The following is a 25,151-nucleotide window of genomic DNA, read 5'->3' as shown; positions in this document are numbered from 1 at the left end:
AGAACAGATCTGGTCTACACGTGACTTTATTTCATGTTTCGTTCCAACACTATGTTATTATGATTAGACAAGTGTTAACAATCACAGTCCAAAGAACATAACCTGAGAGTCGTATGATTATAATATAACTATACTCAAAGAGGAAGTTAGATGATTGGATGCTATCTTTTGGAGTCACATTATATTAATTTTATTTAAATGCATTAAATACACATCATTTGTTAATTTTTCTAAATACAAAATGTATTAAAATATTTCACTGTGTCCTTTCTGCTTGTGTAATGGTGTCTGAACCTTATTCAGTGGTGGTGCATTCAGTGTTCTGGACTTTTAATTCAGATTCAAAAACTGCACACAAAACGCACTTACCGGTTGTGAACAACACTTCACAAAAACCACTCATTAGCTAGAAATTGTTGAAATGATCTTGAAGTTAACACTGATTCACAAAGAAAGCAATGCATGACAGCAAAACATCATCTCTGGAGTTATATCACAATTGAGCTACCGGTAAAGTGACATAACGGTCTGGTTCCACAGACAGGGTTTAGATTAAACCAATGGATTAAACCAGGATTAGGCCTTAGTTCAACTACTAGGACATTTAGGTAGCTTTATAAACAAGCTTTGGGGGGAAACATTACTTTGGTGGGCATCTTGAGACAAAACAAAGGCACTGACATATTTTCAGATATGTCAGTGCAAATTGCTTTCAGTTAAAACCGCTCAAACATGCATTTTAAGTCTGGACTAGTTTAAACCTTGTTTGTAAAAACAGACATAAAATATGAATCATTAAGTCTGATCATAGGCATATTAAATGTTAAAAATTGTGCTTTTAAATATAATATTAAAAGGTTAGGGGACCGCTACCTCAACTTCTTTTTTTTTCTCCTTTCTGCGGTTTACAGAGACTAGCGCTGTCAGAAACAGTCAGGTGTGATTTCTTACCCATTTATGCGTAAAACACATTAAAAAGCAATGCATACAGCGCTTACAAATCAATATATGTTTGAGGAGATCAAACAGCTTGTTCAGAAAACACGGCAGACATTTTGTCCCCTTCGTCCATTACATACAACTTTCATCATCATCAGCATCCCCTTTTTAGCAGAAACGATTGGCTAAAAAGCCTACACGTTTTACACCTTAAAACAGAATAAAATATACATTAGTAAAATCACCTTATCTAACCAAACGCGACTGAATTCATGCTAACCTGTATTTTAATATCACATACAAGTTGTCTTATCATTATTACCTTTTATATGATTTTTAAACAAATCGCAGCAGACCACCTTATCGATTAGTCGTGTTGTGCTTTAGCACGATTCCCTCCCAGTCCCCGCGTTTTTCCACACCACATTCCTTCATGGACCAGCAACGTTACTTCCTGCTTTACGTTGAATGACGGCGACTTCGACTAATCAGACGCGCCTAATGAGCCAGCGGGTAATGTGATTGGCTGAGCGTGGTGATGAGGGCGGGGCAAGCTGTCTCGGTTCTCGTGTGTGTTGTTCGAGGGAAAACGCTTGCTGGAGCGATTCGAGGCCTTGCATCTACTTTCTATGAACGAAAAAGGAATAAACACGTTTTGTTTCGTAGTTTTCCTCATGCAGCAGGCAGAAATCGTTGGATAAATACAAACGGAGTTCGAGGAGTGATTAAATGGTTTGCATTATTGAAATCACATTTACTGCTTGTGTTACTGTACAAAGGCTGTTGGTTTTGTAAATGTAGACGGTTGTTTCTGGGCAGGCCGCAGTTCTTCTGTGCATGCTTTATTGTGTGAGCCAGGAGTTAAATGTGATAGATTTAGATGATGATTTGAGTGTTTGGCGAATGAAAGTGTTAGCAGTTCAGTCTCTGCTGTTGCATGGATCTCAAGGGCCTTGGCAGCATGGGATGGCCTCGCGTGTGTTTCTGTGTGAATTTAATCAGATCAAGGACAGACAGTTAAAACCCCACTCATGAGCTCACCTGTCTGGGTCATTATTTAGCCCAGGAGGGAAAAATGTGCATTATTATATCATTTTAAATAGCAAAAGTCTGTAAAGGTTCAATAAATGCATCATGCATGCTAAAGGGAAGGGTATCATTTTGGTTTGCTCCATCATTTGCTGGTCGTATTAATTGGCCAAAAAAAATGTGAAGTGTATGACTAAACCTTTAATATGACTAGATGGTAAAAGCACACAGAATGGTAAATGCTATAGTTGTGTATGTTTTCAACCAATACTAATACTTCTCTCAAATTGTAGGTTATTCTCGCAATAACATGCTACTTAACTATTTTTGCAGTATGTAATATGCATACTGTGCACAGTATGCAGATACATTTGCCAGAATGCAGTATACAACATAACACTGTATGGAATCCCACAATGCAATGCACTTGAATCCCATACAAATGCATTGCAAATATATTTTCATCCCATATTCAAGCCATTTCAATTGAACTAAAAATGCAATCTAACATTATTCATTTCCAAAAAAATAAGGTCACTGGATGCGACATAACAGTAAAGAAGCACACTACTGTTTGAAATATATTGCCCATTGTTGTCACTATTTAAAAAAAGTTTAGATCCCAGTACACGGTGTTAATATTCCTTTTTTAACAGTCTTTTCCAATGCAAACAGGTGATATCCCAATTTTGCATTGTATCTATGGCTAGTTTGTACTGACATGCTTTTTTTGTTTGTTTTCTAGGTGATGAACAATCACACATGATTCTCATGAAATGGGAAGAATGTAGAGACGAGGCGTGAATACAATCAGCTAGTTTTCTTTTTTAATTTGTTTTATTTTGTGACGATGGCCTACACAAATTATAGTTCACTAAACCGAGCTCAGCTCACCTTTGAATATCTGCACACAAACTCGTAAGTATCAATTTGAGTTACTGTTACAAATTTTCATGCAAGCAAAAAAAACAAAAGGTGCGCCCTGACTCAATCAATCAGCCAATCAGATTGAAACTTGTGATTTTTAAAAGCGGTCAATTTTGTGTGCCGACATGCATTGCATGGTCCGTGAACAGTCAGTAGGATCCTGCTTCTACTTTCCGTAAAGCAGTTTGCAATGACAACATACCCAGAAGTAATTTATTGTTTCAATGAAATTACTGTTACTGGGATTGCAAACGATGTATGTTTTTGTGAATCGGAGACCAAAGAACAATTTTGAATGGGGATGTTGCCCTGTTTAGACAATGTATTACAATGTTCTAATAATGTATGAATATATTTTGACAAGTACTTGGGTATTTATTGCCATAAAGGACAAAACTAACAGTGGCCATGAAAAAGGTCATTTCTTTTGTTGTTTATCAATTCTATTATTGCCAACAGGACAACCCATGAGTTTCTTTTTGGAGCTTTGGCTGAACTCGTGGACAACTCAAGGTACAAACACAATTTTGTTTTTAAAAATAAATATTTCTGACACTAAGGCGCTGTTTACTCCTGGTGTTAAGATGTGTTTTGGTTGATCGGATCAAAAGTGAACGACACTAAATACAGATGTTAACGTTTTGAGCTTGTCCACTTTCCACACTTCCACAGGGAGTTGAAAACACATTCGACCGGATTGCTTTCGTAGTGTAAACGCTCATGTGATCGAATGTGTTCAAACTGCCACAAAAGACCGTCTTCTATCTGTCTACTGATCTAATGAGTGACATTATAGGAAGAGCTCGAGCCAGACGGGGTTTAAACTTTATCGGCTGAAGACCCAAGTTTGGTTTGAAGATGAAAAACACACCAAGCTCAATGTTCTCTCTCCATTCCTGATTTCTAACACACACTCACAGCGTTCGGCTGGTCTTGTGTTTGTCAGAGCAGAAACTAAAGCTGATGTTCACTGTGTGTGTTTCCGTCGCCTTCATATGTAAATTACACAAGCTTATTTCATCCATTAGATCGAAAGATCTGAAAAAGCCCATACATTTACTCACCCTTAGACCCTCCCCTCGAAGAAATCCGGACAAAAGTGGACAAAAGAGACGGATTATAACACCAGGTGTAAACGGGAATTTGTCTCTCTCGTCTACTTGTGATCTGATCAACCAAAACTTACTGGCATCTTAATACCAGCTGTAAAAAGGGCTTCTATCATCAAAAAGATTTGCATGATAGACTCCCATTTATTTTCTACAGAGACGCCAATGCCACACGGATAGACATCTACACAGGTTAGGTTACATACAATGGTTTTAACTAAGTTGTAGAAATAAATGTCAACATTTGCTAAAATCTGTAGTATAACAAATAGATTGTTAATATTCATTTGTTACCGCCAATCAGAGAAGAGACCAGATCTGAGAGGCGGGTTTATGCTGTGTTTTCTTGACGATGGCACTGGAATGGACCCCAGTGAGTAAAGCAAAGATAAACCAAACCCTTCATACCACAAAATGCATACATTTTCACTCAAGATCTCATACACAACAGTGATAACAACAGAACTGTTTTGAATAGGTGAAGCCACTCACGTCATCCAGTTCGGCAAGTCGAGCAAGCGCTTCCCAGAGTCTACTCACATCGGCCAGTATGGAAACGGATTAAAGTCGTAAGTATCGTTACACTTTTCTTGGAAACCGATGAACTGCCATTATCTTGTTATATGTGTGTGTCTTTATACTTAAAAAATTCTGGTCTCTTTTAGGGGGTCCATGCGTATAGGGAAGGACTTCATTCTTTTCACCAAAAAAGACGACAAATTAACGTGTTTGTTTTTGTCGCGAACGTTTCATGAAGAAGAGGGTCTGGATGAGGTAAGATGCTGATGGCGAAGCATCATACACAAACGCTCAGTCTGAGCGAAGAGCAGATCTCTAAATGCTTGTGGCCTGCTCTCGTAGGTGATTGTCCCATTACCCAGTTGGGACGTGAAAACCCAGCAGCCTCTGACTCAAGACACTGAGAAGTACGCTACCGAGACTGAACTCATCTTCAAGTATTCTCCTTTTAAGAACGAAGAGCAGCTATTTCGGCAGTTCAAGAAGATCGAAGGACCCAGCGGTTGGTTTTTACAGTACTTTGTCTGAAATTAAATCATTGAGGTTAATCAGATTGTGTCTGGTGAGGCCGTTAAATCTGAGTATTGTGTGTTTGTAGGTACACTGGTTGTAGTTTATAATTTGAAGTTGATGGATAACCGAGAGCCGGAGCTGGATGTGGAGACGGACCACCAGGACATTATGATGGCCGGGACGCCCGTAGAGGGAGTGTGAGTCCATTCGCTAATTATCATAACCAGGGTTGTCTAATCCTGTCCAATTTCTGCAGATCTTAGCAATAACTCTTATGTAGGGCTGTGAGATTAAACTTAAAGTCCCCCTGTAGTGTAAAATCACACTTTTAATGTTGTTTATATGTTATATATTTGCACAAACCATGTGCAAATTCATAAGTCAACACCATTGCTGAGTATTTTCTCCTTAAAACTGCAGTGAACCAAAGACACTCAAAAACACGGTTTGAAATCGCCGGTGTTTCTGACGTCACAAACTACCTTGTAACCAATCAGATCAACGTGTGATCGTCAACGAGTGGATCTCAGAGAGTGGAGGCGGGGCTAATTTGCATATTCATAGAACTGCGTATACTAAATGAGGCAAGGGTGTAAAGTTACATTCCAGCTATTTTAAGGCATCAAGGAAAAAACTTTTAAATATGTCATTTTGGTGATGAAAGATGAGTTTTTAGAGATACAATGATTGACTACAGGGGGACTTTAACATCCAAATCAGCCAAATAACAAGTGAGTGTTGTAAAATGCAGTCTACTGTTGCTAAACTGCGGGACGTGTTTGATATTAAAGATTGTCTTAAGTATACGAGAACAGTTTATTGGATCCGTGCATTAGCTCTTAAAGTGACAGCAGCCTTATGCACGGTACACATTGTATGATTTTTGGGCTGTCCCAGATTAAAGATGACCAATCGTGGCGATTTCTGTAGTCGTGGCTCCTAAACGGTGGTCCTCCGTCGTTCAGTCAGAGAGGTTCAAAGACGGCCGTTGTCACGGTCTTGCGACCAAAGATAGCCTGCGATTATTTTCTGACACTGTCATAAATTCATAAATCATCTCACAATGTGTTTGCTGCTACGACCTACTGCGTCTACTGACTAGCCAATAGAAATGCAACATGAAATGGCATATTGATTAACGCGACATGGCGCTAAAGCTTAAAACTACTTTTGCCATTTGCGAGATTGTCCTCTTTTCCCTCGCCATGATCGCGTCCATATATTCTCCTCTTTCTCTTCCTCTTTTTTTCAGCGTATATAAAAAAAACAGTTGCCAAAGTGCGATTCATCTTGCTCTATTTGTTTACCACTAGCAAATGCTGATGCTGCTTTATTCTTCTATACTAACTTGTGTCGTAGCCTAAGATTCAATAGACGTCATCATCATACAGTCTACATACTGTACACGTCGTACCCAAGTTTATTAGATCCATGTCGTTTGGTCACCCTAAATTAAACCAGCTAGTCAAGGTCTTCAGGATTTCTAGAAACATCCAGACAGGCTCAGCTAAACTCTACAGAAAGACAGCAGGATTGTCATAAACCGACTGATATAGAGTAGTGTAGGCATGACATCACTTTGTAGGCCAAAACGCAGAAGCGAGTTGCATTTTAACACTGCCGGTTCCATCGTCCCGAAATCAATGTGTTTTTTTTAATGGGATTTTGATTAAACGGCTGAAATAATGTCTGTGGTGAACAAGCTCAAGACACTTTCACGTTTTATTCTACGGCATAAAATACATCAGTATTACCCCACTCATGTTTTTTTTAAGCTGTTACGTGTCTTGAAAAAGGCGCTTGCTAACAAGTGGCTAAATGAGACTACAGAGTCTGTCGAGGAGAATAAACGCCGAACAGGTTCTTATAGTTCTTACAAACTATAGTTCTATAGTTCTTACAAACTATTATAACCCGAATGTTCTGGGAAAATGTTTTTAGATAAAAACTGTAAGAGTTGTCGGAGGATTAGTGATGGTGACGGTGAAACTATGGGACCGTGATGTAGTTCGTTTACAGCTTTCCTTTAGCTTTTTACTTCTGGCGACTGCATTTAGGCTTTAAAATGAATGAAAGTTCATATGTGATAATTATCTTGATGGACAAAACATGCAAGTATCATAAACTTCAGTTGATCACAGAGCTGGTTTTTAGCGATAATCCAAAAGCCTACGGCAAAATCCTATTGGGTTTTTGTCGAGGGAACCAGCGTGATGCTAACTGCCGATTGGCAGTGTTTCTCTTGAGCTGGCATACAGTGTGGGTTTTTAACATGTTAATGTAATGTTGGATGTTTTTTGATGATGCTGAATGTACGTTTGTTGTCATAAACAGAAAGCCAGAGAGGAGGTCCTTCCGTGCGTATGCTGCTGTCCTGTACATCGACCCCAGGATGAGGATCTTCATTCAGAGTCACAAAGTTCGAACCAAGCGATTGTCCTGTTGCTTGTATAACCCTAGGTAAACATGAATAAATACCAGCTTCACACATCTACACTGCCTCAGGGTTTCAAATCAAACCTCTTAATGTTGTGAAAAGTACTAGTTTTATAGTGGAGCATTCTTGTAACTCCCTCAGAGTTAGTGGCAAAAATAATCCCAAATACCGATCAGCCTGTTCTTTTGACTTCTAGGATGTACAAATACACGTCGACTCGCTTTAAAACCCGTGCGGAGCAGGAGGTCAAGAAGGCAGATCACCTCTCGAAACTCGGTGAGTTTAACCCCAGCCCACACAAACAGCTCAAACTGGACTAGTATCGCAGGTGGGTGTTTAAAGGGGGGGTTGATTATGATTTCACTTTTCTTACTTTAGTTAGTGTGTAATGTTGCTGTTTGATCATAAACAACATCTGCATAGTTACAACACTCAGTTCAAAGCAAAGGGAGATATTTGCTTTTAAAGAAATAGTTTTTTAAGGACTACAACAAACGGCTGGTAGAGACTACACAACATTCCTCCTGGGTTAGTGACATCACAACCCTAGAATTTACATAAACCCCGCCCCCTGAACACGATTTATAGATTATCATGATAGAATATGCTAATCAATGACTAGAAGATAACTACACATAAACTACATAAATTCATCAACTAACCATTCAGAAATGTTGCTTCTACATGTTGTCACTTCTTCTTGAGTCTCTCCATCTTTCTGACTCCGGTTTGAACATAAACATTGACATTTTTAGTGCATGTGTGTGTGAGGTAAAAGGACACAAGCTCTTGAAGCTCCGCCCCCTGTGCCGGGAGCAGCAGCTTATTTGCATTTAAAGGGACAGACAAAAACGGTGCATTTTTTGCTCACCCTCAAAAAGGGACAACTTTAACATGTTATATAAAAATATCTGTGGGTATTTTGAGCTAAAACTTCACACACACACTCTGGGGACATCAGAGACTTATTTTATATCTTGTGAAAAGGGCATTATACCGCCCCTTTACGGGAAGTTGACTTCGGGCTTTGTGGGTTATGATGGCATTTCCTCTATCTGACCGTTTCTGCTTTTAAGCTCCACAAATAGCCTACTGAACGATAAGTGTTGACAGATGTAGCTTGCTTTAAAAGCACACAGGAAATGGGCATTTTTGTAAAGGCATCATCTCAGCCTTCCTTTGATAAAGATTCGAACAGATGAGGTATATATAAATGGTTTTAGACTAGATTCTTAGTGAAGTGAGTGAATTAGACATTTACAATCAAATCACTTAAATATTTCTTCTTTTGTCTTTTCTTGTATAATGATTTATGTAGTGTATATATATATATATATTTATATTTACCGGCATGTGTATATATACAGGGATTAAATTGGGATTTATTATGTGGGGCCCCCACTCCCTAGGGAATTTTTTTTTGAAAAATAAACCATTAAATGGCACTTTCTGGAGAGTTTTGTCCAAAGAAATGGAGAAATTGAGTCTTACATGATATGTGAAAAACTGCAAGGTGAAGAGCATATACTTTGCATTGTTGTAGTATCAACAGGTATTAGGACATTTATCATTTACATTACTGTTAATCAGTCATCACTCGATCACATTTTTGTACTTCACATTAAAGATGTGATTGGGCCAGCCCAGTGTCAATCAAGAAAATAACCAATGGGCCGCTGATCTATGCGTTTCATGCGGTGTCAGAAAAAAAACTACCGCTGACTTTTGCTCGTTCTCTCTCAGTTAACATGCGCCCTGTTACAAGTCCAGCTGTCATCAACATCAATCATAAATCACAATAACTGATCAAATAAGGCTTTGGCGGGCCAAAAAATTGTTTTGGCAGCCAGCAAATAATATTTAAATGTAGGAAAAACACTGTATAAGTAAATGGCATTTGACTTGTGCGTATGTTTGGCTTCCTCTCTAGCTGAGGAGAAGGCACGGGAATCCGAGAGTAAAGCTCGTGCCCTGGAGTTAAAGCTTGGTGATGACTTATCCAAAGAAGCCAGAGTAAGACACACACAATTCAGACCCAGAACAGAACTCTGGACTATTTATCCATTTTTATCTATTTATTAAATAAATGCTCATAAATAGCACTTATGAGTTTGTCGGATATGCAGGTTTTTAATATTTCATATTCTCATCATGTGATTTCAGGCCGCACTGAGAAAGGCGCAGGATTCGGCTGTGGCGCTACGTGCCGAAGCTACTAGAAAACAAGCCATCCATGCATCCAAACAAAAGTAACACACACCCATCCACTCCTACAAATACATTATGACCCTATGAGATGTTTTATAGTTATCACATTTGACTTTAGTCTAATATAGCCTCATATCCTTGAAACACACTATTTGTCAAGATTTATTTGTATAACGCTCACAGAACACGGTTTCAAATCAGCATTTTGTCGTTTCAGAGCTTTGAAAGAACCCAAGGAGCTGAACTTTATATTTGGCGTGAACATCGAGAGGCGAGACCAGGATGGTATGTTCGTCTATAACTGCAGCCGTCTTATTAAGATGTATGAGAAGACGGGACCACAGCTGGAGGGAGGAATGTGAGTGAAAATCACACAGATATTGCATTATACAAGCTGATGTGTAACAGTTAGGGAATTTTTGGGGCCGAGACCGATTTTAACAAACCAATTATTGGCCGATTTGTCTCTTGTTTGAACTTTTGTCATTTAAAATAGATAGTGTTTTGATCATGTTTTAAATCAGCAAAGTTATAAAATAAAACATGTATTAAGTTATACTAGTTTATTGCTGCATCATCAAATAATTTCTAAACATGGATTGGATCCATTTAACATTCAGCTGCCAACATAAATACAAGAGAACAGAGATACATACTTCACTCACATTTTCTTTATAAAGCTCTTTACAACTGCACCTGCAGACCGAAGTGCTGTAGATATGAAGTAAACAGTGCTTTTAGGTAGGCTTGCTTAACAGTATTTTTAGGTACAGAAATAAAGTAAACAAATGTAAAATAAAACACTGCATATTCTTCACTGTACAACAGTAATATATTTCTGTAACTTTAAGTAAAACTGATGACTGGATTCTGTCCGCGTTTTCCGCATTGTGGAAATCATAGAGCCCTATACATATTAATCCTTATGAAAGTTACAAAAGTTATTTAGTTATTTGTTGTCCGATTAACATTAAAACGCAGATAGCAGCACTGCATGAAATATACATCGGTGCATCTCTAGTAACAATAGCATTAACTGTTTGTGTGTGTGTGTGTGTGTATCAGGGCCTGTGGAGGTGTTGTAGGAGTGGTGGATGTTCCCTATCTAGTGCTTGAGCCAACGCACAACAAGCAGGACTTTGCAGATGCTAAAGAATACAGACACTTACTGAGAGCCATGGGAGAATATCTCGCCCAGTACTGGAAGGACATCGGTATAGGTCAGTCTATGTGTTTGTCTTCTTTTTGTTGATGACTAACATGCGCAGACATATTATTTTTTATAATGTTTGTAATAAATTTAACATGAATTAAATGTTTCCCTCAACAGCTCAGAAGGGTATAGTGAAATTCTGGGATGAATTTGGCTATTTGTCTGCCAACTGGAACGCCGTCCCATCAAATGAACTTCGGTTTCGCCGACGGAGAGCCATGGAGATACCGGTCACCATCCAGTGTGGTACGAACATAAACTCACTGTCCGCACTTCACAAACTTCCTTTAACATGCCAGAAACACATTTATATCCTAAAAACATATTATGCTCTTACTCAGGGTTACTGATTTGATCCTAACTTAGGACAATAATCAAAATTATAACAAATAAAGGCTTGAAAATCTCACTTTGCATGTAATGAGTCTATATAATATATTAGTTTGCACCTTTTAAGTTGAATTACTGAAAGAAATGAACTTTTGCACAATATTCATATTCGATATACCCCTGTATGAATCTAATATCTTAATTGTTTTTATCTTCCTGAAGACAAGTGTTTGAAATGGCGGACGTTGCCGTTTCAGATGGACGCTGTGGACAAACGGTACCCAGACAGCTGGGTGTGTCTCATGAACCCGGACGGAACCCAGGACAGGTTGGGAAACTAGACACCAGAAGCAGTCTAACCATTTAAGACTGTCTCTTTCTTATTGTTTTGTTTGTTGTTCTGTTCCGTTAGGTGTGATGCGTCTGAGCAGAAGCAGAATTTGCCCGTCGGCGTTTTGAAAAAAGACATCAAGTCGACAGAGGACAAACAGAAAGATCTGTCTGATAAAATCCGTCAGCAGCAAGAGAAACTGGAGTCCCTGCAGGTCTGTCTGTCACCTCAGCTCTCATCTGAGCTTTTCTCTGTCTGTTTTTGTAAAATTGATGCTTTATTTCTCCTAATTCAGAAAACCACAACAATAAAATCAGCAACAGATATAAAACGGCTGCCTCTAGATGTCAGTACAAAACCTACAGAAGAGCGCACGCCTCAGGTACATTTTTTAAATCTGCACTTTTTCTGGCCAAATGCAACTGGACATTTTTCATAGTACTTACTGATTTTTGTTTTTACAATGATGTATAAATACTTGATTTACTCATTTTAAATAATATATTTGTGTTCGCATTATGTGTAGTATGATAACTGTATGGAAGCTTGTTTCCGGCCACAGAATAAAACCTTTTCAAAAGATAATTGCTACTTTTTATCTCACAATGGCAAGTTTACATCTCACAATTCTGAGAAATAAAGTCAGAATTGTAAGTTATAAAGTGAGATATAAACGTGCAATTCTGACCCTTTTTTTTCTCGTAATTGCGAATTTGTGTCTCACAATTCTGACTTTATAACACAATTACAATTTTATATCACTCAATTCTGATAAAAACTGTCTACAAGGTGTAAAATCAGAATTGTGAGAAAGTCGCAATTACCTTTTTTTTTTATTCTGTGGCGCAAACAAGCTTCCATATAACTTAAATATCCTAAAAATAGGCTTTTTTTTTCTTTCTTTTTTGAAATGGTTAATTGGACCTGGGTATGTTTTTGATAGGTTTCAAGCTATTTATTGTTCTCTTTTTTTTGTTGTTTTTGTTTACCCCTTATAGCCGACCCGCTCATCCCAGCGAGCAGCACCCCGCCCACGTTCACCGCCTCTCCCTGCAGTGGTCAGAAAAGCTGTCAGTCAACCACAGATAACAAAAACTCCTCCCCCTAAACCTACGCCTCCATCACGACCCACGCGGACCCCACCGGCACCTCCACCCAAAGCGAAGCCGTCACCTGCAGCGAAGGCAACAAAACCCGGCCCCAAACCTGTGGCCCCGCCCCCAACTCCACCCACAAAGACACAGGCTCGCAGAAGTGCCATGCAGAGCCGCACTGCTACAGTAAGTCGTCTTGCATACATGCTCAAAAACACATATATAAACTCAAACTTTAAATATCTTGTGTTTTCACACCGACTGTGCTTTAAAATATCATAACTATTTTATGCTAGCCACCGTCCGCCAAGACTGCTGGCAAACAAACTCCACCCAGCAAGAAAGGAAACATAAAGAAGGGAAGAGTCCAAGAAGAGGAGGATGACGAGGAAGAAGAAAGTGAAGAGGAAGAGGAGGAAGAAGAGGATGAAGAAGACAGTGCGTCAGAAGAGGATGAACCTCAACCCAAAAAATCTAAGATGGCGGCGTCTGTTCAGGCTCGAGGGAAAACTGCAGTGGAAAAAAAACCAGTACCAGTACCAGTAGCAGCAGCAGCAGAAGCACCAGTCAAACAGACCAACACTGAGGTACAGAATCACATTCACACCGCTTAATTCACACTCAATACAGTTTTAATTCAACTTAATTTCTCTCTCAGGTTATCACGAATAGCACTAATGAAGATCTGAAGAAAGATGTGACCAAAAATAATGCACAGAAAGGTAATGCATGTATATCATTTCGGATAGTAGAGAGATGCGTGGAATTGTGTGGTCGAGATCTAATCAACGGTGTGTGTTGTAGATAAAGGCATGCAGGTAGAGGCAAAGGTGAACGGCGAGTGGTTCACGGGTCGCGTGACCGCAGTAGAGACGGGAAAGGACAACGTACGCTGGAAAGTCAAGTTCGACTACGTTCCCATGAACACTCCAAGAGACCGCTGGTACATGCACAATCATACACTAATCCATATTTATGACATACTACACGAAGGGCCAGATTTACTAAACAGGGCAAATTAATGTGAGAAAGCAATCCCAAAAAGGGAGAAGACATGCTTTTTCGAGTGTTAAATAATGGCGCAAATGCCAGTTAATATACTACAGCAAACCATGTTGCAAAAAGCATGTTAAATAGTCTCCTCCCATAAACTTTGTCTTTAATTTTAAAATTCAAAATGCTTTTGCACATCAAATGAATGTTCATTTGAGTTTTTATGTTTGTTTTCAGGGTGTTTAAGGGCAGCGATGATGTCCGTCTCATGCGTCCAGCCTCTCCAGAGTCACGAAGTCCAGACACCAATCAGGGTCCAGCACGGTCTGTAACTCCGCCCACCGCTGCTGAGCCCGACACGACTCAGAGCGGGCCGAGCCGAGAGACCACAGAAGGCCTGGTGACCATGATGAGGTGTGTTTCTAGTGTGTTTCTGTTAATGATCTGTGCGTTTCATCCCTACATTCATGGTTTGTTTTCCACAGGACGTTTATACGGTATTTTTTCCCGCCGGATTTCCGAATCCCGAAAGATTCTGTGAACACTATGAGTGCTGAGGACCTTGTGGCCTTTCCCATCGTGAGTACAGACCATAGTTGAGATATTTATAACAAGGCTAGATGATTTGAGTGCTTAGAGGCTTAACTTAGTGTCTTGTGCATTGCAGAAAGAGTATTTCCAGCAGTATGAGGCCGGACTCCAGAGTCTGTGTAATTCCTACCAGACGCGGGCCGAGTCTCGGGCACGAGCCGTGGAGGAGAAGAGCAGCGGGGCAGAAACCAAACTACGCGAATCTGAAGAGAAACTCCGCAAACTCAGAACCAACATCGTCGCTCTTCTGCAGAAAGTCCAGGAGGTCTGAAACACACACACACACACTCTCACATTACTGCATTGTTTTGATTTAGCTATTTGTTTTGATTTTGTTGACTGTTGTCAAGGAAATGAGAATACTGAGCAGAATTATCAATGGGAAAAGAATGTTTGGAAATTCCTTTGTTCTTGTGTGTACTTTGTCCCGCAGGACATTGAGATCAGCAGTGACGATGAGCTGGACGCCTACATTGAAGATTTGGTCACAAAGGGAGAGTGAAACCCTGCATCTCCTGTTTTACCTTCATTGTCACTCTGCATTTGTGTTTCATGCATACTAAGAGTTCTAGCGGAAGACTGGAGATGATTGCTGGTCGGCCACATATTCATCCCTATATACTGTGACAGAACTCTGTAATGCAGCAAAAGCCTCATGGCCAACTTCAACGCAATTTTCGGTTCGAAACGCCACTCAGGCCATCAGCTCAGCTGCACAACTTTGTTTGATTTAAATCTACATTGAGGTTTTGAGTTCATGTTGGCTGTTTTTTAGGGTCCCAGTCTTGAAAAGCTTCATTCTCAACCCAGTTTTATGGAAGAGTCCTCAGCTGTTCTCACAGCTCGCATTGACTCCTTTCAAAACAGTTCGACATTTTGAGTCTGAAAATGGGCTTTAACTTGCTGCTTTGTGATCCGTATTGTCTCAAGTTTGAGTTACTTCCTGATTCGGTTTCCAATTATTTGGATGTAATATTCAGTTTGTGTTGTTTTATTTTTAACCTTCCAGTTTCCGTTTTTTGGAATAAACACTGATATGACGCTGTTAACCTCTTCAGTTACAGTATTTAGTCTTCATCTTTATATCTGAGAATATTTTTTAAAAAGTTTTATTAAAACAGTCCAATAAAGTTTAGGATGCACATTTGGTCTAATGCTTGTTTGTTTGGGGGGAAAAAAACAACTTTATGGTCTTAACCTCAATTTAGTTTATTAATTTGATGAATACATTCAATAATTCATTTAAATTAAACGAAAAAGTATGTTAAATATACATGCTTGGCTTTAAGATGTAACGGTTTCATTTTGCATAACTGCTAGTACAGTGTAAATATAGTGAACATAAATGTTGAAATTAAATGTGATGACGTCTATTATTTGATATATATGGAGAAAAAAGTCCTTACTGTAAACAAGAGGTCAATTATTCACCGTTCAATTGAAAAATTAATAGAGTTTTAGAGTTTTTATAGAATAGAGTTTAATTTTTTTATTGAACAGTCAATTTACAAACTCCAAAAAGGGAACAATAGTATATGCATATGAAAATATCTCCAGTCTTATATCTTTGCATATACGCCTATGCTTACATAGGTTCATGTGTATAAAACAAAACAAAACTGCATATTTAGTACAATAAACAAAAGCATAATTCAAATATTTAAGGGGGTTACAACTGGCAAGAAAAAATAAAGGACAAGATCTTAGAAAGAAAGGGATTCATACAAGTTTTTATACAGTTCACAAAGGGACTGGTTATCTTTGGATAGGTATTTTATGGATGCTAGATCATTTTTAAAACAAGTTAAAGAGGGTTTACTGTTGTTCCACTTGCTTTTATGAATATGATATTTACCCAAACAAATAATAACGTTTAACATCAATGACATCTTTTTTTAGAGACCATCTACGTAAATCAAAACCTGAAATACATTTAGTGAAGGAATATCAATAATTAGCCAGCTGTAAAGATCCTGCCAGAACTGCAATGTGACCGGACAAGAAATAAATAGATGTTCAATGGTTTCTTTCAGGCTCTTTTGAGCATAAATCTACTTCAAAACGAAATCTTTTCCGTAAGATTTCAGCAGCAGGATAAACATTGATGATTCTAAACTGAATCTCCTTTATTTCAGGTACAATTGGCCATTTAAGATAATCTTCAGTGTTCACGTGTCTCTGGAACTCTGTGTGATGCTGAGAATTCTCTCTCCTCCCTTCTTGGGTTTCACATGGCCAGAGTCCACCCTGTTTCAAAACACACGCACAAAAGCACTGATGAAGGATGCACACAGCTTGATGATTCAATTATTAATAACACTGACAAAGGAAATGTTTAATGGATTCGTTAATGTGTCATGTGCCTTCAGCTGTGGACGGTTGATTCATACAGCGGGGTTAAAAAGTCTGAGACCATATTGAAAAACTTTTCCCCCTTCATTTCAACCTGAAAATAAAGATTTTGGGGGGAAACTTGATTTGGGGGAAAAAAAGTGCTTAAAGTATTTTCATTAGTAGCCTAGTCTCAGATTTTTGGACCCTACTCAGCCAACACAGAACGTTCCCGCAATTTTATGTTTTTAAAAGTTCTCTAAATGTTAGGACCAACGTTCTTAAAATAATGTAATGGTCTGGAACGTCCTTACACTCAAGTCTTTTTTTTTTCTTCTTTTTTTTTTAGATTTACCCATTTAAATTGTAGCTATAGTAAAATGCCATCAAATTGAATTGAATAATTCTAAAGCTACATATTATTCATATGGATTAATCATTTTAAATGAGTAAAGAAAATAAGCTTAATTAAATGGAACAACGGATGGACCATTTAGTTTGTTATTAGTATTGATACATTTAAACATTTTCTTTGTTTTATTACTAGGCTATTATTATGAATACGAATCAAACTGAAATGGTCCATTCCCTTGTTCCATTAAGATGTATACGAAATGTTGTATTAAGCTCTCGTTTTTTTCCTCTTGTAAAAGTCTTAATCCATAATATGAATAATATAAGGATTCTTTCAGTGTGTTTTTAGTACATTAACTTCTGATCTGTTTTTCATTAGGATACATATCTTTTTTTTTTTAAGTTATCAAGGATTTTAGATTGTAAAATAGTAGGCTATAGCCCTACTACACATATTAGGCTACAATATTTTTTTACAGATGTGTGTGCATGGATTTGAAGATTTTACATTCAGTAACAAAAAAAGAAACCTTGTCGTTCTTCTCTTGAATATTTTACTCCACACTGATTTCCAGACGGCCGCGCGCAAAGACGGACTGCCCCAAATATACAGCGCGGGCGTGCTGAGCGCGTTCAATCGCGCCATGATCGCGAACAGATTCGTGGCTTCATTTTTGAACCTCAGCCCGGTTTTAGTCACATATTTTACCGAGATGTTCACAAAAGACGGAGCCCACAAGATTAGAAAACAAATGACCACATAAACGATGATGCGCAGCGATTCTTTCTTGCTCTCCTTGTCGCTGCTGGGCATCTCTCGGCTGAGCTGATGCCTCGCGATCATGTACAGTTTGACGGTCATTAACACTTTGATGGCCACGATCACCTGCAGGACAATGACCCCAAACGCGTTCATTTGCGCGGCAAACGCAACAGGCACGACACTTTGAACAGTAAGAATTGAATATGTGTAAATCCAACAGAGCGCGCAAACGCCGATCACAACCCCGCGCGTGATGTAACGCTTGTAGAAGAAGGGGTGACACACAGCCAGGTATCTGTCAAACTGAGCAAACACAAATGTCAACACGTTCACTCCTAGAAATGACGGTAAAATGTAATAAGTGCCGTTTCGGGACGGGTAACCCTCCTGGACGTCAAACAGGCCGAGGTAGAAGACGGAGCCGCCGGTTAACGTGTCACTGATGCTGGTGTTTAACATGAAGATGAAGCGGTTCTGGGAGCGAAGGGCTTTGGTGCTCATGATGCCGATGACCACTGACCCTGCCAGAAGAGACGAACATGTGGCGAACAGGATATGAAACATAAATATCAAATAATCTTCAGGACGCGAAAAGTCAACAGAGAGTGGAACGGTTAGGTTAAAGGTGAGCATTGCAATGAGGCTTTAGTAGATGGGAGACACTGGTGCTGGTTAAAGGGTGTTTAAGTAGATGAGGCTCAATCCCATGAGACTGAAATTCGACTGATGAATGATTCAGATAATATCACATGGGAATTTTTTACATTTTTATTTGCTTGGTTGGTGTCAGAGACCCTTGCGCTGTGATTGATGGGAGAGATGTTGGGCCTGCAATAAGAGATTTGTGGATCAATCATGCATGATATTTTGATACATAATAGTCTAAGTAGCCTATTCTTATGAGCCTTTTTATAAAACGGTCAAAATATTAAAAAGCGACAGTGTGGGCCCCAAAAAAATGGCAAACACTTTAACCCTTTCGTGCATAGAGGTCAGTGGGCAGCTGAAAATGTGACCCTGGACCACAAAATCTATAAAAAATTGGTATATTTGTGGCAATAGCCAACAATACATTGTATGGGTCAAAATGATCTTTTAAGCCAAAAATCATTAGGATATTAATGAAAGATCATGTTTCATGCAGATATTTAGTAAATTTCCTACCGTAAATATATAAAACATGTATTTTTGTGAGTGAATGCAGCACAATCGTGAACATAAATGCACAACTTTAAAAGAGATTTTCTCAATGTTTTGATTTTTTTGCACCCTCAGATTCCAGCTTTTCAAATAGTTGTATCTCGGCCAAATATCGTCCTATCATAACAAACCACACATCAATGGAAAGCTTATTTATTCACATTTCATGTGATGTGTAAATCTCATGTGACTGGCCCATGTGACTGGTTTTGTGGTCTAGGGTCACATGGCTGTTCGTCAGAAGAATATCTCCATTGATTATCAGGATGACACATTGTTATTTCACCTCCCCTGCGTGCCAATTGTTCACCTCAAGAATATCAGGGTGTCCCGTAACAAAAGAGCACACACACACACACACACTCACACTCACACACACGCACACACACACACACACACACACACACACACACACACAGCTTCTTAGGTTGGATTTTGTCGAGCTCTAGCTCTGACCACAGAAATTTTCCAAAACATATGATTAGATACTTCCTCTTAGTAAGAGGTTCAGACAATATTCGTCATTATTCTCTAGTGACTGAAGATGAAAAATACAGTAAATGCTTTAACTAACAATTGGTCACATAGAAGACAGGCTGGAGTGAGTGTCTTGGTCAGCTAGACTAGAGGAGTAAATATATGTTTCAACATGTATGCCTCTCTCAAAAATATGGAGAAAGCACATTACAGTAAACAGTCATCTAATTCTAAGTAAATCTCATAAGCTTGAAGAAGTCATTCAAATAATTTAATATGTAGAAGGATAAATATTGATTAATACCTTGATTATAAATCACTCATCATCACAAATCACTCAAAAGGATATTGAAGCGGCATTGGTTTCCAGAATCCACTTCAATGTAATGCACAACTTGTAATGCTTTATTTGTTACATCAACAAAAGTAATCTGATTATGTAATGTACAATAGTTGTAAATTATTACTTGTTACATCAAAAAAGTAATTTGATTGCGTTAGGCTACTTGTACTTGTAACATAAAAAGTAATCTGATTAAATAATGCACGTTACTTGTAATGCGTTACTTTATTTGTTACATCAAAAAGCATTCTGATTACATTATGCATGTTACTTGTAATGTATTACTTGTTACATAAAAAAGTAATCTGAATTTCATGATTTTATATCATTTCATTACAGTACGTTTTATCTCTTCAGTTCAGTTAAAACCAAAAACGTACACTGTCCCAAGTGGACATCTGAAAATCTCTTTGAAAAAATATGCTTAAAAAAATCTAATCTTGTTTTTCATGCCCTAAGATCAACACATAAGTAAAAAAATCCCTGGCTGAGGTCATAATTCATGTATCCGAAGAGTTAATATTGGCCCATAAATTGGTAACTAAAAAAAGAAAAATAGATATGGAATGGAAAATAGGCTACTTTATTGTCCCTAATGTTATGTGCGCTCATTTCTATATGCAGACAGTTAATTAAAACAGGCCCTGAAACTTCCATGAACGTGCCACGTGAATCCCGGTGAGTCCTACACTTCATTTTAAAAACGCCCCACGCGAGCGTCTGATTCAGTCGCGCGCTAATCATTAATCCGCGATGTCTGAGCTCCATTACACCTGCGTTCACTGATACTCTTCACTCATGAATATTTCTCAGAGCAATGCGGGTCTTGGCACCGTGCTGCCTCTTACTAGTTTCGAGAACGTGCTTTTGTTTCTCTTCAATGTAATTCTCGCCACCACCATCATTTTCCTCAACGTGTCCGTGTTTCTCTCCATCATGATGAACAGATCCCTGCGCAGAGAGAACCGCTTCATGTACATGCTCAGCACGAGTCTCAGTGACTTCTGCTCGGGCGTCTCCTATTATTATGCTGGAGTTCTGGATGTACGCGATTATTATGGCTCCCCGACACGCACTTTCTATATAGTTCCCACTTTCCTGGGTCTGTCCTATATGGCGATTCTGGCCGCTCAGGCGGACCGGTACCACGCGGTCTCCGCGCCTTTCAAATACTCGCAGCGCATGACCCGAAACAGAACATTACTGGTGATTCTGGCCTACTGGCTTTATGCTTTTTTGATGGTGGCTGTTAATAATCTGGTGACTATTGGGGTCGCTGAAAAAGTGACGGGCTTTGGTACTTTTGTGGCGAACATTTTCTCTGTCGTTATCATGATTGGCTTGAACTTCAAGCTGTTTTTCATCGCCAGATTTCAGCTAGAACGCGAACCGGCGAGCGCGGAACGGGACAACAAGCGCGCGTCCATTTACCTCATTATAATAGTGGCCATGTGTTTTCTGATCGCGTGGTTGCCATTGTTTCTTCATTCAACTGTGTGTACTTTTAGGGGGACTCCGTGCTATCTGTTTAAAAATAATGGCACAGACCCTCTGCGCATTTTGTCCCGTCTCAATGCGATCATCACACCCGTGTTGTACATCAGGGGCTGTTCTGCTCTCAGGAGCACTATATGTATATTCGTCTGGAGAACACCATGCTGCAGGATCAAAGGGTAATCCAATATCACACATGCACACGCACTTGCATGGGACATCTGAAAATAAGGATAAACTGTAAAAAAAAAAAAAAAAAACAGTAGGCTACTGGCAGTTTATTACCCGGAGTCCAGATATAATCCAGTTAGGCCTATATATTACAGAAATTTCCTTTAACCCTAAAACACAACACAACGAAGGGCAAAATATATGGCGAAAACCTGTACAAAAAGTAATAGGCTATGGAATATGCCCTATTACGGATTTTTTTGTGTAGGCCTGTAAATAAGAAAAGTCATTGCATTCTGAGTCATGTTGAATCAGACTATAAATTAAAACAATGACAAATGAGTGGAAAAATCATGGAAAATCCAGGGTCAAAAGGTCTGCACTTTTGTTAGTCCATTAGATCCAGACTACAATTACAGACTACTGTCCATTAGATAACAAACATGATACACAGCAGTTCTGTATGTTTTTTTCTATTTAAAATGTAGCTTATTTTTGATGCACATGAAAGATAATATCACGCATTGCCTTATTTCTTTCCATAATCTTGCTCTTTGTGATTGAACCTTTCTACATAAGACTGTTTCACTCATGTGTTTGTATAATGGAAAACGCTCTCTTATCTCTTCTCAGAGTGAAACCACAGAATGTAGAGAAAACTGAAGACAGGATGTAGCACAGATCTTCGAGATCACTTCTTAAGAAATTGACTTTTAAAAATGCTTTATTTTTAAATATTCAATAAACATTTGTGAATCTAAAACACAAGTATGAGCAGTTTCATGGCCATCTCCTTTTTTTCCGCTTGACACGTCTTGTATCTTGAAATAGTAGCATAATATTAGAGCAAATATATGATTGCCTTGGCATTTAAATTTTACATTCAACTAACTTAAGGCAGATAAATAAAGTGCCAGGATGACATTGTGTGTGTGAAATCTGTTTGTAACTTTGTATAAGAGTGATTTGCATCCAGTTTTCTATGAATTCATTTATATATCCAAACATCCAATTTTCATTTTTTATCCAATGTTTTATTAATTCTTTAACATCACAAGATCACAAGTATTCCGACAAAATCCAGATACATGCATCGTCAAAAACAAACAAAGAACCGCAACAACAACAAATAGGTTCATGTTGACCTGCCAAGGTTTTGCAAAAAGATATGTGACATCTTGAGACACTTAAAAGAAAGGAGTCTGATAAAACATATCCATTTCCCCTTTTGACCAGTAAGTGATATATTCCAGTGAAAGAAAATCAAATAACTTCATGGCTTATCAGAGATCCAGTTTAGAAAAATGCTCTCGGGCAGCATAAGTAAGGAGATTAAACAATTTCCTATTTGAAGCATTTTTATTATTATTATCAGCAGCACCCAACAAAAAGTCAAGTGGACTGAGATCACATTGTGTATTAAATATAAGTCTTCTATAATTGTGTTAGGCTTTAATATGTAGTCACCCCTTCGACTTTGCACTTCAGACATTGAGAATAATTTGGGTTAAACCTATTGTCTGCGTAACGGGGTAATTTGGAGACGATGTAAGAGTTTGAACAGTAGCTCTAAAATTGATATCGCCAGCATACTGCTAAATTAGTAAAACTTTCGATGAAGACCCTGCTTATAATGAATTATAAGTATTACTATTCTATATATTTATAGAGACTCATTAAGACCTATATATACTGCATTATAAGCACAGTTATAGTTACATTTATATTATTTTTTATAATTACATAAGTCATGCATTTGCTTATTTAATCCGCGTACTCATAATCCTTTATACACAGATTTATAAGTATTAATTAGTCAGTCGTATGGTTATTTATAAAGATGCAACATGCATTGCTAAAATGTTATTACATTATTGTTACAATGACTTTTTAGTGATTCAGATTTATTTATTTCAAATAAGGGAATATACTGTTATTAGTAGCCGTGTTTTGCTCTTATAAGTACTTATTGTGAGTGATAATTGTCACAGGTCGTTGCAGGAAGGCAGACGAAGATGAAGAATAAAGTTCCGATGCGAAGTTTAATGAGGGGAATACAAACAATACTTAGACAGGCAGGGCAACACACACTTAATGTAACACTTAAGTACACCGACCAGAGAATGAATGTGAGGGATCAACAAACATGAGGATAATTAATAGAGCACAGATGAAAAAAGTTAACTAATAATGACGTTAACTATGGAGACAATAATAACTTCTATAAATGCATCATTCATGGCTTTAAGTAAAGTGATAACATAGGATGCAATTTTCTTAAAGTAAATATTAAGAAATCATAAAGATGTGCTCATTATACATTTTAATAGTTTATTATTAAAGTGTAATTTCAAACTGCTATGAGCAATACCATGCATATGGTTGAGAAGATATAGATTTTAACAAATCAAAATGACCATTTATGACCTCTAATGCAAACATTAGCCATTAAAGACATAATTGATAACTAATTGGTACAGCAAACAATGTCATCATCTATAAATCAGTGTATAATAATGGATTATGAGCGAGTACATGAAAAAGCAAATGTATGACTTACAATTATAATATATATATATATATATATATATATATATAAATGTAACTATAACTGTTCTTATAATGCAGAATAGGTCTTAATGAGTCTTTAATAATATATTTATAAAATAGTAGGCTAATACTTATAAATAAGTATAAATGGGGCTATAATTAATTATAGAAAGTGTTACCCCAAATTGCACTGTTTTTATTCTATTGGCTTTTGTAAGAAATGTAAAACATGGCCGTGTCAGGAATAAAGAGTCACAGACATTTTAAGATCAAAATTGAGCAGTGTTTCAAATCTTTTTCCCTTACAAGTATTTATTTTAGATGCTATTAAATTGCATCTTTCTCTATATCCATAATATTCCTGTTCCTCCAAAACCTTTCACAAACCTGTTAACCAGCACTCTGCGTTTGCCTCAGATTATTTACTTCTTTCTGAAATCACACACAGGGGTTGGACGATGAAAATATAACCTGGTTTTAGACCACAATAATGTATTGGTATGGTGTAGGGTCTCGTTTGGCAGCCTTTACAGCATCAGTTCATCTTGGGAATGACAGATACAAGTCCTTCACGGCGGCCAGAGGGATTTTGAGCCGTTCCTCTTCCAGAAAACTGTCCGTTTTTGACTCGCTCCAAAATACCCCAACGTTGCTCAAAAATATTTAGGTCTGGTGATGTTCATCAAACCATTCAGTCACCAGTCTTGCTGTGTGTATTGGTGCATTATCATGCTGATACACAACCTCATCTTCAGGGTACAATGTTTGAATCATTAAATGCACACGGTCCTCCAGAATGGTTCGCTAGTCCTTGGCAGTGACGCATCCATCAAGTACAGTAGAGAAAGCCATGATACTGAAGCCCAAACCATCACTGATCCACCCAGTGGTTCACTCTGGACAGCAAGAGTCTGGGTTCAGCCTCTCTGGTTCATCTCTACACCATAACTCTCATGAATGTGAAGGTGGACTCATCAGAGAACAATATATGTTCATGTACAATACATGTTCATTGAAACCGACATTTGGCATTGGCACGAGTGACCAAAAATGTGGCTGTAGCAGCTCGACCATGAATACTGACTCTGTGACACTCGGACGAACAGTTTTGGTGGAAACAAGAGAGTCGAGCTGTGTATTTATTTCAGTTGTGGTTTTATGTTTTTTGGATACAGGGTTACATCCCTCTCAGCTTCCTCTTGTGTCGCCAGTTACTCCTGTTGGATGTGGTTTGT

General features: G+C 38.2%; 3 protein-coding genes across 3 annotated transcripts; 2 read left to right on the top strand and 1 right to left on the bottom strand.

Annotated features, from left to right (window-relative positions):
• Positions 1–1,400: 1,400 nt before the first annotated feature.
• Positions 1,401–15,940, top strand: morc2 (MORC family CW-type zinc finger 2). Its single transcript, XM_079603878.1, has 27 exons — positions 1,401–1,671; positions 2,714–2,886; positions 3,355–3,408; positions 4,162–4,196; positions 4,309–4,377; positions 4,483–4,573; positions 4,670–4,778; positions 4,866–5,025; positions 5,122–5,233; positions 7,371–7,496; positions 7,670–7,749; positions 9,404–9,486; positions 9,637–9,722; positions 9,899–10,039; positions 10,747–10,901; positions 11,012–11,140; positions 11,447–11,552; positions 11,637–11,769; positions 11,851–11,937; positions 12,554–12,835; positions 12,946–13,236; positions 13,308–13,371; positions 13,454–13,592; positions 13,880–14,056; positions 14,128–14,221; positions 14,310–14,498; positions 14,667–15,940. The coding sequence occupies exons 2-27, from the start codon at positions 2,819–2,821 to the stop codon at positions 14,733–14,735; spliced, it is 3,129 nt and encodes a 1,042-aa protein (XP_079460004.1). The 5' UTR covers positions 1,401–1,671; positions 2,714–2,818; the 3' UTR covers positions 14,736–15,940.
• A 461-nt stretch (positions 15,941–16,401) lies between these two features.
• LOC306993738 (uncharacterized protein) lies at positions 16,402–18,314 on the bottom strand (the record flags this gene model as incomplete). Its single annotated transcript, XM_079603737.1, has 2 exons — positions 16,402–16,480; positions 17,449–18,314. The coding sequence occupies 2 exons, from the start codon at positions 18,312–18,314 to the stop codon at positions 16,402–16,404; spliced, it is 945 nt and encodes a 314-aa protein (XP_079459863.1).
• A 2,185-nt stretch (positions 18,315–20,499) lies between these two features.
• Positions 20,500–22,126, top strand: LOC306993950 (adenosine receptor A3-like; the record flags this gene model as incomplete). The annotated part of the gene is made up of 2 exons (XM_079604165.1): positions 20,500–21,374; positions 22,000–22,126. 2 exons carry the CDS (start codon positions 20,500–20,502, stop codon positions 22,040–22,042), a joined length of 918 nt encoding a protein of 305 aa, XP_079460291.1. The 3' UTR covers positions 22,043–22,126.
• Between the last annotated feature and the right edge of the window lie 3,025 nt (positions 22,127–25,151).

The sequence above is a fragment of the Phoxinus phoxinus genome (genome assembly GCF_949152265.1).
Source record: "Phoxinus phoxinus genome assembly, chromosome: 25".
Taxonomy (NCBI): domain Eukaryota; kingdom Metazoa; phylum Chordata; class Actinopteri; order Cypriniformes; family Leuciscidae; genus Phoxinus; species Phoxinus phoxinus.
This window is presented reverse-complemented; position numbering and strand designations above follow the sequence as displayed.